This window comes from Amblyomma maculatum, chromosome 10, assembly GCF_055883805.1.
Source record: "Amblyomma maculatum isolate TAMU_Amacu chromosome 10, ASM5588380v1, whole genome shotgun sequence".
In the NCBI taxonomy this organism is placed as follows: Eukaryota; Metazoa; Arthropoda; class Arachnida; order Ixodida; family Ixodidae; genus Amblyomma; species Amblyomma maculatum.
In genome coordinates this window covers 91,922,662-91,939,390 of record NC_139353.1, presented here as the reverse complement: position 1 = coordinate 91,939,390, position 16,729 = coordinate 91,922,662, and the positions used below count along the sequence as shown (strand labels likewise).

The 16,729-nt window shown below is 42.5% G+C and overlaps 1 protein-coding gene and 1 non-coding gene across 2 annotated transcripts; one reads left to right on the top strand and one right to left on the bottom strand.

Moving 5' to 3' along the window:
• Positions 1-4,417: 4,417 nt before the first annotated feature.
• Positions 4,418-15,988, top strand: LOC146177010 (uncharacterized). Its single transcript, XM_084583051.1, has 5 exons — positions 4,418-4,541; positions 5,275-5,326; positions 6,399-6,429; positions 14,409-14,666; positions 15,377-15,988. The coding sequence occupies exons 2-5, from the start codon at positions 5,297-5,299 to the stop codon at positions 15,850-15,852; spliced, it is 795 nt and encodes a 264-aa protein (XP_084439177.1). The 5' UTR covers positions 4,418-4,541; positions 5,275-5,296; the 3' UTR covers positions 15,853-15,988.
• TRNAA-CGC (transfer RNA alanine (anticodon CGC)) lies at positions 12,473-12,545 on the bottom strand. The gene has a single exon. It is a non-coding gene; the product is annotated as a tRNA-Ala (tRNA).
• Positions 15,989-16,729: the final 741 nt, after the last annotated feature.

The window sequence follows — 16,729 nt, the reverse complement described above, 5'->3', positions numbered from 1 at the left end:
GCAGTTCTGGACACGCTGAGTAAATACTCATTTTCCTGCCAATCAAGACTTATTTCTGCTTTCTCTTTTGTAATGCGATTTGAATGAATAAACAAATTTTGTTTATGCATGCGCTTTTATCCATTTACAACACTAACATTTTCGTCTCATCGATTCTTCATGTACTTCTCTCATATCTCGTAACTCGTCTGTAATTATCAGAAAGTCTTACACTAAACTCCTTTCACGCCTATAACCAATATTGATTGTATTTGTGAAGTGGGCCTTAACCAACTTCCCGTTTGGCACAAAAGTACAATGAACTTTTCACATTTACTCACAATCAAACTATTGAATTATTTTATTTTCTGCGTCGGTTTTAATGAAGAAAGTAACGGCGCCAAAGAGTTAAAAATGCAAAAAAACTCTCCAAGTACTAAATTATTGCCGTAGGCTTCCGGTAAAAAAAAAAAAGGATTGCTGACCGCAAAGGATAATTTGCAGACTTAGTTGCAGAAGATTGCTTGACTCTCAAGTACAAGATCTGCAAACTCGTAATTCGCTGTCATATATAACACAACTTTAGCTAGTAGTTGACCTTAGCTGCTAATTAGTCGAAAGGCTGTCCCCAAGAGTTGCGTCATTATCGCACCGCAGTAGCCTACATATAATTTTTTTTGTGGCAGGCATTGAAGCTAAAATAGGGAAAATATTGATACGTTTCATCTAGTGAAAGCCAAGATTAGAAGCTGAAAGCAGGTGCTGTGAATATTGACTTGAAACAATTTTGCTGAACATTACAATGTAAAACATGCTGGATGGGTAGGTTTTTTGACAAAATACATGGGGCAGTATACCGACATTTTAGCATTTCATTCTTAAGCTGGAAATAATAGCGCAAAAAAAAGAAAAACGGGACGAGCGACTGGAAACGGACAAGCGCCAACTAACAGCCGGCACTCTATTGCATGACGAGGTGCAAATGTGTTCACTTCCGAAGAATAAAAAAAAAAAGGAGTGACATCCTCACTCGAAACGCACCACCCGGCACCACCCGTTCGCCCCAAAAATTCAAGTTCTTTTACTAACAAAGATATCGGCGGCATTCTGACGATTCTATTTCCTGCTGGCGCAATCTAGAAACTTCGAAAATTTCACGAGTGAGTTGGTGGTAGTGAAAATAGATTACTACACTTCCCTCGAACACCGGTTGGCAGGGAGGCTCGCATGTTCTGCAATGCTCGACCAAATGCCCGTCAACTGCAACACTGCCGGCTTTCATTGCGGACTCTTTCAGAAATACATTTAAGCATCTGCTAGTTTGCGCGATGTATGATTTTCTGCATGACGAAGACATTTTGTAGACCACCCCGGGCCTAAAGGGATAAATGTCTTCCTCTGCCTGAGAGTATAGCCGGGCTTACGCTTCTGAAAAGGGCAAGTAATCCTGCAAAAGCTCCGCAATTTGCAGGGGCCGTAAACACTACCATCGCATGGGACGGCAGCCCTAGCTTCTTAAGATTGTGTGAAACCTTGTGTATGTAAGGTATAACAGCTAACATTTTGTTATCTGTTTTAGTTTTATTATTTTTCTCTCCATTGCTCTTTCTTTGTTAGAAATTCGTGAAGTTTCCTTCCCTTTTCTATGCAAGCATTCAGCTACTAAAGCTATTATTTTACGAGCAAAGCCCGTCGCCTCCAACAACGTCACTTGTGTGCAAATACTTTCATCTGTTAAAGCAAGAAATGAGTTGGCAAGATCACTGTTCAGGAAAGAACGCAGAATATGTCTTTAACACGCTTGAAATGTGCGGAACAGTACGGCAGTGGAAGCTAACTGGCTCTTGGCTCTAGAGACAGCACGCATGGTCCTGCCTAAATAGCAGTCGCAAATCTGAAAACATTATAATTTCAATCTCAGGCATTTTGCACGGGAAAGTTAACGAGTAGAAACAAGCAACAAAATGATATAATATTCGCATGACAAACGAGTCGATAGAATGCAGGGATTTACCCTTGCTACAAAAAGGTCGCCAAGAACAGACGTCTATAGACATAAAAAATCCTCCATATATCGAAAACACATTTTATCTCAAGGACAGTTTGCCGCTCACGAACAGACTTGTCGTAATGAGCTAAAAACAATTAACGTAATACAAACTTGATGCGGGACCTGGTGAAAACACCCTTATTATTATGAGCTTGAACAAAATGATTGAACAAAACCTATATTGCATTTCACACTAGAAAATAAGTGACCCCTGCTACCGGGGGTACAAAAGACTATCTGATACTGAACAGACGAAGATTGAAGCCACACTCAAACGAGGTATATGCTAGAATACAAAAATAAAAGAACTGAGAAAATATTGCGATCACGGCCAGCAACATAAGTTTTACTCATGCAGGGACAATAGAAATTTACAACGAGCGAAAGCAACGGGGCCCTTTTGTAATTCTGACAGTTTCCACAGCATGAGCAAATATTAAAGAGCCCACTTGGCATGATATAACAAGGTGTGAAAATATTGGAATGTAATATAAAAGGAGAAGTCATGAACACAAATTCGCAATACTAATTTTCTTCTCAGTAAGACGATGACAAAGTTCCTTGTAGAAAGTTACTATTTACTCCAGTTTAAGAAAGGTGTGAGTACTGCTAAATAAGTGCATGACAAAAGTATTGATATTCCTTCCTGAAGACAGTTGGCCTTCGAAAGAAACATTCTCTCTGGCCATAGGCCTTTAGCATTTCAATCCAATAGCCTGTGGTGAGTGGACATTTACTGACTTCAGCTTGCTCCTATCACTCTTCTAAGTAAAGCGCTATCAGAGTTCAGACATATTCCCTTGCGATGCTTGCATGTTTGTCTTTTGTACCAAGCCCCAATTAGAACATTTCGATGGGAACGCCACCATAAGATGCATTTATTACAATATTTTACAATGTTGACGGAGAGGGGCTCACACTATTTTACTGAAATATAATCCGCTAGCTGAAATAATTTTAAAGTTGAACCAAAACAGGAAGCGGCGACTTTGGATGAACATTTGAGTTGTCAATTAGTTCATATTAAATATTCACAAACTGGTACCAGTTAGTCCTGATTAGCAGCACGTATTATTAATATCAATAAAAGTAATTGATAGAACCTTATCCTCTCATGCTTCGATGAAGTTTAGATGAAAAAATACTTCGTAGCGCCCATTTTTGCTCTGTGAATTCGGGCCATGCTTGTCTGATCAAGCACATCTACCTTTATTTCAAGGTGCTAACCTGAAAGATTTGTTTTTGTTTTATGCGAGAACCTTTTAATTAGTGCTCTAACTTCCGGCAAGCATTATTTCATAGAAAACTCCTACGTGCTCCTAGCCACTCTTCCTACATTGTCAAAGGAAAAAATGAGTTTGAGGGCATTCACAAAAATATGCCGTGTAAAGTTGACTGCTTTCAAGTACAACTATAGATGAAGTTTGTGACCCCAGGGCTCTCAGCATGTTGTTACACTCATTTTCTGTCTAGTCTGTGCTATGGTAGTCATCGCTGCTCAACCTCAGCAGAACAAAAAGAAGATAATAGACGGCTCTGCCATTATTTGACGGTTCCTGATCTTGGTTTGCAGTGTTAAACAAAACGGCTATTATTTGCCATGAAATAGCAAAAATATATTGAACAACAGCACCGAGGGAAGACGACTGTACAAACTATAAAAATATAAATGCTCATTGTTATGCGCCGAGTACAATACTCGAATGGTAACCGTGCACATAACTGCAATACCTACCAGGCCATTTGCAACAAACCAGTAAACTGACCCCTTAGCTAACATATTTGACATTGTTTAATGTCCGATAACACTGATATCATGGGGTTGCGAAAGTCATCCTTAATTGCCAAAAGTATTTTTTTTTTAATTTGGTACTGGCTTCTATGATACCCCCTAACTACCAGAAAGAGACACCAATAATGCTAAGGGTCAGTCTTACTTAGAATAAAAATGTGCACAAACACGGAGCCTCTCGATTTGAGCAGTTCAGTGAACGCCATAAGAAAAAATTACGGCGGTTAGAATAAGTGCGGTGGAATTCATAGATTCTATGTTTTGGAGTTTATAATTCTATTTAAAATGGAAGACGTTGTCGCCATCTTCAAATAAAAAAAAAAAAGCGCTGACTTTCGCACCACGAATACCACCATATATCCGTGTCCCCTTGCAGTAAACAACTAAAAATGGGGTGTCCCTTGGGGCCCCATTCCTTCCAACAGAAACAAAACAGCTGTGGCAGAAACCACCCTGGAGAAAGCTAGCCGCCTTTCGACCTTGTCTGGAAACGATAACCGACTCTTGCCCGGTGATTGCCTCCTTCCGCTCCCGAACCGGTGTCGCGCCCTCTCCAACAGATCGGAACGAATGGGAGGAGGATGGGCAACACGTGCCGTGTGACGACACGGATCGTTCTCCGGCGGTCCTTCATAAGCGGCAGACTGGTGCAGGGTACAGTACTAGCAATCCTTGGAGACACAGCGAACGGCCAAGCGCGTGGATTAACCGGCTGTGAACGTAAGCTGCAAATTGTTTAAACGTCAACATTGTTTACAGTGTGTGCCCTCCAAATATCAAAATCTTAAATACGTGTTTTCTTGCATTACGTCTCGTGAAGGAAATGACTGATGCACATGCTATTGTCAATTGTTTAGACCACCTAGTACAGGCAAGGAAAATTTTTTCAGCTAGTGTGCCATTTTTCACAGATTTAGCTAAAACGAATCAAGTTAGAAAAAGGCAAAAAAGCAGTGATTAAGGCTGGCAGTAATTGCTTCAACAATGTTACTCTTGAAACTTACACAAATTTAGCAATACGTAAGAGGAAAACAGCGTGTATACGAGAGCTAAGCTCATTGTTTGGATAATATTGTATTCCTTTTTTTTGTTACAAGCCGCGCAACAAAAACAAAGATATATTGTGCATAAAAGGCCAGCGAACTTCAATAAATGAAAGAGCCTGCAAATATGTGTCAGGAAATAATGCTTTGTTTTAATTAGAAACCAGAATATTTCAGGCCACTGATAGTTATAGAATCCTATATAGGATTATACTCGTAAGTTTTGCAAACTGCGTTTCAAAAACTATTCGTTTTCAAAAATCAACAGTATTAAGTCATTCGTCAACGGGTTATAATATGCAAATATTATTCGAATCAGCATCCGGTCATTACAGCTCAGAAAACTTAAAGAAATGCTTAAAACAAAAACTTTTTTTATGTTAAAGAGAAATTAATTTTGTTTGTTCTAGAGATAATCAAAGTCCTAACAAGATGGCTCGAGTCACACCATGTGTCCTCGTGGTAAGTGTCTTGATTATGGTCATTGCTTCCTTGAGGGGTGTAAAATATTCATTGTAAAAAACGTTTCAAGTTCGCCATAATACTTTTTATAGATGGCTAGTTCACAGCAGATCTGCTTGTCCGTCGTTAAGCCTTCTGGTTACAACCCTTCTAATTATTTAACTCATCGCAATTTGAGTGGCAATATATCTATCTTTATTTTTGAAGCGCGTGCTAAATCGTATGTTCGCCCTGTTGAAGGCTTTGATCTGCTGAATTTCGGTGGGCCGTCGCCTTCTACTAGGCGTTCTGCCCTTTGAGGTGTCAATATTTCCCGAAGATGCCTACCAGTCTGATGCGCAAAACCTCTTTAGTTGACCGCGCTATGAGCTAGAGTGTTGAGATAACCTGGGTTAATCGCAGAAAAAATTCAAAGGACCGTATGTAGAAATACTCGCCATAATGAGGATGCCCCTAATACCCTTCTATTGGTCAAATACTAACCGAGCCTTGCTAAGGGGACCTTAGTGAAAAATACAATAGAGCGCGTTTGTAATGACACAAGAACAACATCACCTTAAAGCTTCTTATCTCCACCCGTGTCCAGAAGGCAAGCTACCCTGTACGACGACTCACTTTGCGTTTCGCGAGCCATGGGACATCTCCGAAGGCTAGTGGTGACGACCCGTTAACACTAGCAAAGCTGGCAAAGGAAGCACAAGCGGAATACGTAGCGGCCCCTTCATAGGCGCTCTAATGCAAACAATCGCCCGCTTCCAAACCACCGATGCGTGTGCGAGCGTGAACAGGCCAACTATGTAAAAACGCACACACGTGAAAAGTTTGCATCGTTTTAGATACAGAAATATAACAGTGTATTATTTAAAATCATTGAAGAAGGATTGGGTGTTACTTGCTCTTTACCATCATGTTGTAAAAAATATTTTTGCCACTACTGTGATGAAATTCGCGGCAAAATTAGCATTTCGGTATTTTGAAGATATTTAGCACTAACTTTATTGTCAAAAAGTGCTCGCTGTTCTGTTTCTTCTTGTGGACTTTGCTCTAATACAGTTTTTTTTTTTATTTGCAGGTTTTCGCACTGATAGGCTACGTGTACTGCGGTGAGTGATTTTTATGAAGAATGAGATATTTTGTCGCCTCTGCTAATTTATTGGTCCCGCTGTGGCATTATTTTCCCGTCTGTTTTTTCAATAGCGCAGTGCAGAATGCATGGCGGCGATCAGTTTCTTTAGGTGTACACTCAGTAACGTGCTAGGCTCTCACTACAATGCATGAAACAATGCGTTAAAGGCTACCTCGTATAGCTCTCCACAAGAGACGTACCTCAATGCTTACTCATTTCATGCTTTAAGTTCGCATTGAACTGGTCTTAACAGATTGAGCTTACGCGTGCACACATTTTTCGCTGTATCTATCATTTTTGTTTTGGCGCCCATTACGAAATAACGGGGACCATTGGTGTACAGTGGTTAGGTGGTTAGGGCGCTCGGCTACTGTAGCCAAGGATGCGCGATCAAATCCCGGCCGCACTGGCCACTTTTTTTTTGGAGCTGAAAATCTAGATGCCCGTGTGCTATACGATGTCACTACACGTTGAAGAACCCAGGTGGTCTAAAATTTCTGAAACCGTTCCCTACACTGCTTTTATAGCCTGAGTCGCTTTGGGACGTTCGACTCCCAAGACAAACCTTTTACCTGGTGTACGCCATAGCCCTGGCAAACGTCTTTTGGATAAAGTAAACCTAAAGCCAGTTAGCTTTGTGTTACACGTATAGACCTTCTGAAAAGACTCCGGGTATGTCTCATTTTCAAACAAATCGGTGTAGTTCAACACGCTGGAGAGGGTGACGGAAAATGACAAAATGATCGAAGAAATTTGAATTGATGCTGAATCACTCACGGAGATTCTTATAGCCAATATAAATTAATTTAGCTGAAAAATATTTTGTTTAAACTCGGAAGGGAAGGAACCAAACCCACGACCATCGCACTCAGCGTGACAGGCTAACGACAGGCACTAAGCTAATTTTTTCTCCATGATACTCCATATTACAATGAAGCACTCAAGTATTGCTCACATAGCCTTCAGTAAGCTATATAACAGTCAAATCAAAGCCAATCATTTAATGGCCTTTATTATAGTAGACTGCAGCTTAGAAACGCCATTTAGAAAGCCAGCTTAGAAACGCAATTATTTGTTTGCGTGAATATCAGTGTGAAGGTTTAAATTGGCGGAATAAAATGGAATATGACAGATAACGATGAATTCCGACACAGCACTAGGCGGATTCTAGAGGGCTAAACCTAGCCGACGGTTTTGCCTTTAGATTACGGGATTAATTCTGGTAACAGAGGTACGTTTTCAGAACCCACGGGTTTGTAGGCAAGCTGGAAATATATACCTTATAAAGTGGTCTTTATATAGCCAAAACTGCCTTGATGGATCACTGCCTTGTCGTGGCGGAAGGGCTTGCGAAACTCGATGAAGTCGTGAGCTCTGCTGTGTAGGGCCACCCAAGATAGACAGGTCACGGCAGAGAGTTCTGACAAAATGTGATTCACTGGAGAAGGTAATGGCAACCCACTCCAGTATTTCCTGCCAAGAAAACCCTATGGCCAGTCACAATACCACTAATGATATGGCGCCGGAAGATGAGCCCCCCAGGTTGGAAGGCGTCCCACATGTTACTGGGGATGAACAAAGGGCGATTCCTAGTAGCTCCAGGACGAGTGAAGCGGCCGGGCTAAAGCCAAAAGGACGCTCAGTTGTGGATGTGTCGGGAAGCGACCGGAAAGTCCGATGTTGCAAGGAGATATATTACATAGCAACATGGAATGTAAGATCTATGACGCAAGGTAAACTGGATGTCGTCAAGCGAGAAATGGACAGATTGAACATTGATATCTTGGGTATCAGCGAGCTCAAGTGGACCGGAATGGGAGAATTTAATTCCGGCGACCATTCTGTCTTTTTTTGTGGGCCCGAATCCAAGAGAAGGAATGGGGTCGCTCTCATAGTAAACAGACGAATGGGCAAAGCAGTGCTAGGGTACAACCCCCAAAACGACCGAATGATTTCACTTCGGATCCAAGGTCAGCCTTTCAACATAACAGTTATCCAAGTCTATGCACCGACGACTGCTGCTGAAGAAGCTGACGTTGAGAGATTTTATGCGGACCTACAATGCCTTTTAGACCGCACCCCATCATCAGACGTCGTTTTTCTCATAGGAGACTGGAATGCTAAGGTCGGGAGTGAAGAAATATCCGGAATTATAGGCAAGTTCGGTCTTGGCGAGCCAAATGAAGCTGGGCAGAGGCTAGTAGAGTTTTGTCAAGAAAACAACCTGACCATAGCGAATACTCATTTTCAACAGCCCAAGAGGCGCCTGTACACATGGACTTCACCGGACGGTCTGTACAGGAATCAGATCGATTATATTCTTTGCCGGCAGAGATGGAGAAGCGCTATACAAGCAGTAAAAACAAGGCCTGGGGCCGATTGTGGCACTGATCATCAGCTTCTTGTTGCCAAAATTAAGCTTCGATTGAGGAAAACGCAGAAAACTAGAAGGACTTTTAGGTATGATCTGGATCAAATTCCATTAGAATATGCTGTGGAAGTGAGGAATCGATTTCAAGAATTACATCTGGAAGACAGAGAGCCCGAAGAGATGTGGACTGATGTTCGTGATATAATACAAGAAGTTGCTACTAAGGTAGTTCCAAAGCAAAAGAAATGCAAGAAAGCAAACTGGTTATCTGAAGAGGCTTTGCAAATAGCTGAGGAAAGGATTATGGCAAAAGTTAGGCGGGAAAGAGAAAGATACAAGGTTCTCAATGCGGATTTTCAGAAAATAGCAAGGAGAGATAAGAATGCCTTCCTGAACATACAGTGCCAAGCAGTTGAGGACAACAGGCAATTATGGAACACTGGAGCTCTGTACAAGACAATCAAAGATATCAAAGGAAGCTTCTGTGCTAAGCTGGGCGTGATAAAGGACAAACAAGGCAATGACCTCACTGAAGCCTCAGAGATAAAGAAGAAGTGGCAGGAATACACAGAAGAACTGTACAAGAAGGACCCGAATGTGCAAACCCAACATAAGACGGTTGTGATTACTGATCTCGAGCCGGGCATCCTGAAGAGTGAAGTTGAATGGGCCTTATCCAGCCTTGCTAAGAACAAAGCTAGCGGAATTGATGTCATTCCAGCTGAGTTGCTTCAAAACCGCAACCATGACGCTGTTAACATTCTGCATACATTATGTCAGAAGATTTGGACAACCCTGCAGTGGCCACAGGATTGGAGGAGGTTACTTTATATCCCCATTCCAAAGAAAGGCAGTGCCAAAGATTGTTCCAACTACCGCACGATTGCGCTTATTTCGCATGCTAGCAAGGTGATGTTGAAAATCCTCCAAGGTAGGCTGCAGCAGTATGTGGATCGGGAGCTTCCGGACTTGCAAGCTGGGTTTCGCAAGGGCAGAGGAACTAGAGACCAAATTGCTAACCTTCGCTGGATCATGGAAAAAGCAAGAGAGTTCCAGAAACCCATCTACCCTTGCTTTATTGATTATGCGAAAGCGTTTGACTGCGTAGATCACAGCAGACTGTGGCAAGCTCTCCAAGAGATGGGAGTTCCAATTCACCTCATCTGTCTCCTCAGCAACCTGTATGAATGGCAAGAGGCCACAGTCAGAACTGGGCATGGTCTTACTGATTCTTTTCCGATCGAGAAAGGAGTGAGGCAAGGCTGCATACTGTCGCCCTGCCTATTTAACCTATATGCGGAGTGCATCATGAGGAAGGCCGGTCTGGACGAGTCTTCAACTGGAGTGTAGATTGCTGGAAAACGTATCAACAACCTTAGATATGCGGATGATACCTTTTTAATGGCAGAAAGTGAAGTGGAACTCAAGAGACTTCTGATCCGCGTACAAGAAGAGAGTGAGAAGTTTGGGCTTAAACTGAACATTAAAAAGACAATGATCATGGCGTCTTGCCCTATCAAGTCCTGGAGCATCAATGGACAAGAAGCGGAAGCTGTGACAGATTTTCTGTTCTTGGGCTCCAAGATTACCTCGGAAGGAGACTGCAGCCATGAAATTAGGAGACGCCTGCTTCTGGGAAAGAGAGCAATGGTTAGCCTTGACCGCCTAGTAAAGAGCAGAGACATTAGTCTGCCAACCAAGATCCGTATAACTCGTGCTATGGTCTTTCCAGTTGTGATGTATGGATGCGAGAGTTGGACTGTGAAAAAGGCTGACCGCCGAAGAATTGACGCGTTGAATTGTGGTGCTGGCGAAGACTCTTGAGAGTTCCTTGGACAGCCAGAAGATCAAATCAGTCGATATTGTCGACCATAAACTCTGACTGCTCATTGGAGGGTCAAATTTAAAAGTTAAAGCTCAGCTACTTTGGTCATCTGATGAGAAGAGAGGAGTCGCTGGAGAAAGATTTGATGTTGGGAAAGGTTGAGGGTCGCCAGAGAAGGGGTAGGCAGCGAACGCGTTGGTTATATGGCATCCTCGAGGCACTGCAGATGAAGTTATGTGATGTTAGGAAGGTAGTTAGAGACCGGAAAGCGTGGCGTGACATGTTCCATAGGGTCAAGAAGAGTCGGACACGACCGAACGACTAAATTGAATTGAACACATTTCAGGCTCCGTAAAAGTGTAATTTTTGGGAAGTTCTAAATACAATCCAAGGTAAATTTGTGGAGGGAACATGATTGGAGTAGATCTCTGTAGGAGTTTTTTCGGGCAGCGAAAAAGAAATATTTAATTCAAAAATTGGCCGCTAGAAAGCCTACAAATAAATGTCCCTCTGCATGATCCCTCGCAGGCAAGGAGATTCCCAAACAAGAGGAGGAAACATAATTAAGAGTAAATCGTTATCTGTATATGTTGAAAGCTGAAAAATGTAAAATCTGAGACGTGTCGGAGAAACATAACCAAAGAAAAAAATCCGGCTTGCATAATCGTGCACTATGCCAAGGCCATCAAAGCTAACCGGCACAAATGCGCGTATCAATATTCTAAACATTTTATCGAGAAATCAAGAACAAAACGAGTCGTTAAGATTGAAACTTTAATAATTCTGTTCAGAGATTGTTTGTTTACGACCAAAGCGGTAATGAACCGGGCATTATTAGACATCTAAATTAGGCGGAAAATATTGAGCTTCAGCTCCCCATTTGACATACCTCACTAGATGAAAAATCAGCAGTGTTTAGTGCGAGACGCATATACCTGTATGAAAGAAATATGAAGAGTTCATATGTCTAGCTGTGCAGTTATCCTAATGCTGGGTGGAATTGATTTGTACAAAGGTCTACGCCAAATATTTTTTTTTAGAAGCCGATGCCTTGGCAGTTTCAGGAAAAATAGTTTTTCCTCGGCAGTTTTATAATTAAAGATCATTTCGACAGCACTATCAAAAACAAAAACTTATATAGTGAATTTTTCAGAAACAAATGGATATGTGAGAGTAAGTCCTCCATTAAACAATGCTGAAAACACTGGATATGAAAAAATATTTTTGTGAATCATCATTATACGTAGAAGCGGTATCGTATGGCATTGTATTAGTATATTATGACAAGGTATGCTTCGTGTGTTATGAATAATATGGTATGGCAGGGTATGATATCGCATTTTTAACGCAAAGTGATATCGGGAACAATGGATGCTGAAGGGGGTTCTGATTTGCATTTAGCACATGCATTTACTGTACACTGACGCCCCAAAGTATGAATGCACATTGCATTTTGCGAGTTCTCAAGCATTCTCGTCACACCCGCATCGCTCATGTGTCCTCGGCGTCTGCAATCATGCGCCACTTCCGCAGGACTGATCTGAAAACGTGAATGAATAGATATCTTCAGATATCTGGGGAAAATACGTGTTCATGGGAGCAGTCTTCCCTCTCTCGGGTGCGTTCTAAATAGAGCGAATGTACCAGCTATATCTCACCTCACTTAGGTGTTGAGGGAAAAAAGCCATCAGTCAGCGAGGCCAAGGAAAGCATTGGGGATTGTACTTTGTCTTTTTTTTAATGTTACTTCAGTAATCACATAAATTAGTAATGTAATCTGTTTAGGAGAAAGATAATAAACACAAAGTAGAAGGAAAAACAACGTGCCGATGATGGGAACCGAACCCACGGCCTCCGAATAGCGCGTCCGGTGCTCTTCCAACTGAGCTACATCGGCCGCTGTCCCACCTGCTACTGTCTTGGGTATGAATGTTGTCTGTTTACGAACTTTGAGAGTGTTCACCAGCGCCACCCTCAACCATAGGTGTGGACGTAGAACGTCCTTTGTTACCGCCAGCGTCACGTAGAACGTGATCAAGAGCGATGGCGAAAGCTGTGCTAGAACCCTCTTACGCTACCTATGGCTTCAAGACTGCCAAAACCGAGACCCTCGTAAACTACAAGCAGATGAATGAAGGGGAAATGAGGGTGCTATTTATAATACATGAAGGAAAAAAGGCAATAGTCAGCGAGGCCAAGGAAAGCACTGGGGATTGTACTTTGTCTTTTGTTTTTAGGTAGCGTAAGAGGGGATTCTAGCACAGCTTTCGCCCTCACTCTAGATCACGTGCTACGTGACGCTGGCGGTAACACAGTACGTTCCACGGCCACCGTTATAGTTGAGGGTGGCGCTGGTGAACACTCTCAAGGTTCGTATACAGACAACATAAATACCCAAGCAAGTAGCAGGTAGGACAGCGGCCGATGTAGCTCACCTGGAAGAGCACCGGACGCGATATTCGGAGATCGTGGGTTCGGTTCCCACCATAGGCACGTTGTATTTCCTTCTACTTTGTGTTTAATTATCTTTCTCCTAAACAGATTACATTACTAATTTATGTGATTACCCAAGTAAACGTTAAAAAAAAGGACAAAGTACAATCCCCAATGCTTTCCTTGGCCTCGCTGACTGTTGGCTTTTTTCTTTCATGTATTATAACGAGCACCCTCATTTCTCCTTCATTCATCTGCTTGTCACTTAGGTCTTGTAAGAGGCATTAAGCTTCCAGACCAACTTCGAAAGAGGTCGTTTCCTCCACATATCTCAATATAGGTCAAACTGGGTACTATATATAATCTATTGTGCGATGTCATCCTGTAAATTCCATTTATATTTTATGCCTATGTTGTCGCTGATGCTCGTATTTCTCTTAGGAAGGCCCGTAATTGGTGCCTTCAATATAGTATAAAGATTGTTATTTCATACAATTTCTCCAAAGTACCAGCTGCTAACATAAACGTGAGCTCTAAAATTGGTTATAATGCAAATCCTGGTTGGCTAACATTGCAAACAATATCCCTGCATGGTCAGAGATTAAAATAAGAGTACGAACTAAACAAATACGAATACGGACATTAAACGCTAAGGAATTGATAAATTTTGTCGCTCGCTGTCTACGCACGCAACCAGTATCATTGTGTCGTATTCGGTAACCCCAATATTTTAATCTGCGTAAGGTAATGATTAAGGTCATTGATCAATGCATTCACTGTAGGAACTGCCTGCGGGACTAGAGAGCTGCTCCCACAAGTTGTAATATCAACAAAAGTTAAATAACACGGGATGGCGCTTGGCTTTATTTCTCATCAGCTGACATAATTCACTCAAGCTTTCAGATGCACATTCTCTTAGAAAAGAGCTGCTCCCCACAAGTTGTAATATCAACAAAAGTTAAATAACACGGGATGGCGCTTGGCTTTATTTCTCATCAGCTGACATAATTCACTCAAGCTTTCAGATGCACATTCTCTTAGAAAAGAGCTGCTCCCCACAAGTTGTAATATCAACAAAAGTTAAATAACACGGCATGGCTCTTGGCTTTATTTCTCATCAGCTGACATAATTCACTCAAGCTTTCAGATGCACATTCTCTTAGAAAAGAGCTGCTCCCCACAAGTTGTAATATCAACAAAAGTTAAATAACACGGGATGGCGCTTGGCTTTATTTCTCATCAGCTGACATAATTCACTCAAACTTTCAGATACACATTATCTTAGAAAAGCGCCGGATTCAATCGTTTCTTTTATTTCCGAACACAGCCCATACTGGTGAGACCGACTGTCAGCGCCGCCGCCGCAATGAGCAGCGTGCAACGAGGAACCTGACAGGCCTTCTCGTTCCCGAGTGTGACGAGCACGGCGAATACCTGGCCATGCAGTGTTTCGGAGAGGCCGTCCGGGGAAGGCCTTTCTGCGCTTGCTACGATAGTGAGTTCGGTCAGATCAAGGGCCCCTCCAGGCAGCTCAGGTCTTGCAACTGCATTCGCCAGCACCACGACTGGGAGCGCAGCCACAGAGGCAAGTCGCAGTGATGGGAAATCCTATTTGCTTTCTTAAACGAGGAAACCATTTGCAGGCACATCTCAGTGAAATTATTCATTTGCAGGCACATCTCAGTGAAATTATATATTTACCGCTCAGCGAAATTCTTAAGTTTGTATTCAGGCGCTGCTGTACTAACAGTTGCATGCACAATCAACTAGCCAGTTTTGATCTCAAGACGCGAATTCGCTGGCTCATTATAATAACAAGCATTGGCGGCAGCTGTGAAAATCTTAGCTGGAATTTCAGTGTTGTTCCTGGTTGTTTTACAAAGTTGGTCTACCGTTCCTAACTATGTACTTGGTACATTGAAAACAAGGCATTTCATGGATTCAATTCTGAACACCATCGATGCATGCGTGGACTATAAAAAAGTTGTTGCGAAAGCAACACTACGCTAGCCAGCTAGGATCCTCGCGTCTGCTCGTATGCCTTGCCCGCAAATGGCAGGAGCTGCTAACACAGGTGGTAGTCATGTAATCTGTACTGGTCTGAATTTTTCAACCTGCGCCTGGTAAACTATATAAAAAGGGGCAACAGGCTGGCAAAAATAGAATTGTTTATGAGATTATCTTTGTCTTTATTCCTCTTGCATCCCTTCTTCTACTTGTGCCCCCTCAAAAATTTCTCACACACGTTGAAACAATAGTGACAATCGTACAATAAAATCTGATGATCCTTCTCAGGTTCTAGCCAGAGAGATGGTGGGCCGCGCTGCGATACCACGTCCGGCGAGTACCAACCAGTGCAATGTACAAGCACCGAGCACTGGTGCGTTGATACAGACACTGGTGTACAGCTGGGCGAGAAGCTGCGTGGCGGATGTTCTACTGACCTTTCCCAAGTCAACTGCGGAATTGGAGGAAGTCATCACGGTCATGGTGTCGGACATGGTGACTCTACGCACCGTGGTGGATCCCACGAAGGCAGCGGCTCTCACCACGGAGAAGACTCACGCCGTGGCAGCAGTTCCAGGCACGATGATGACACATCTGATCATGGTACTTCTGGAAGCCGAAGTGGTTCCGGCTCACGCGGTGCCTCCGGAACACGTAGCCGCTCCAGTAGCTCCGGCTCAGGAAGTGACTCTGGCTCACGCGGAAGTTCCAGCACCTCCCGCAATACTGATTCCGACAGTCACCGTGACTCGAGCCACAACTAAATCAACCAGCAGAATGAAGTATGGCATTGTATTTGGACAGTTACTCGCCTCTTAACGACCACTGAATAATTCTCTGAGTCGTTGAAACTTCCATGTTCGATAATAAACCAAAGACACATGTAAGCCACCAAAATAACCTTCACTTCTTGACACCGTGTTGCGCCCTCTTAACAACGCTTTAGTACATATTCCTTATAAAAATTGATAAAATGCTGTTTTTAAAAGTGATCACAAGAGCAGGTATGTGTCTGCATAAGTGGAAGTACCTATAAAGACTGTTTGAAATTTAGATACGTTGTTCTTAAAATGTTCTATTTTGATAACGCTGTATACTGCTTCTAAAGTCTAGCAAATTTTAAAACCTTTCTCAAAAGGGCTAAAGAAGCTGCTGCAATGTCCATTAGAATTTAAAGAACACTGTAATTACCATGCCCAGGCTCATAATATCGCTTCCTCTGAATTACACAGAAAAAGCCCACCGCCCGAGGCATATGGGCGAATGACTAGATATAAACCGACAGCTGGACAACAACCTGTAGAGCCCATAATTATTACTTGCAAAATGCAGACAATAGAACAGCAATAACGAGAAACACACATTCCTGGCATTTAAATTGTCAAGCGCAGGCTCTACACAAGGAGCAGTGGGACATGGCTGCTAACGATAAAATCCCTCGTGACATCAGAAGCTGAATGTTACTTGTTTTATAGGAAATGTTGCACGAGGGATACATCTCAGCACTACTTGCACTCCCAAATCCAAAAACATTAGACGACGCTAATTCCATACGGCATGATTAATATGGTCCTATACACTGGTGGCCTTCTGAAACTTCAATCACGGTCACATGATGCGCACGTAAAAAGACCTAAAAAA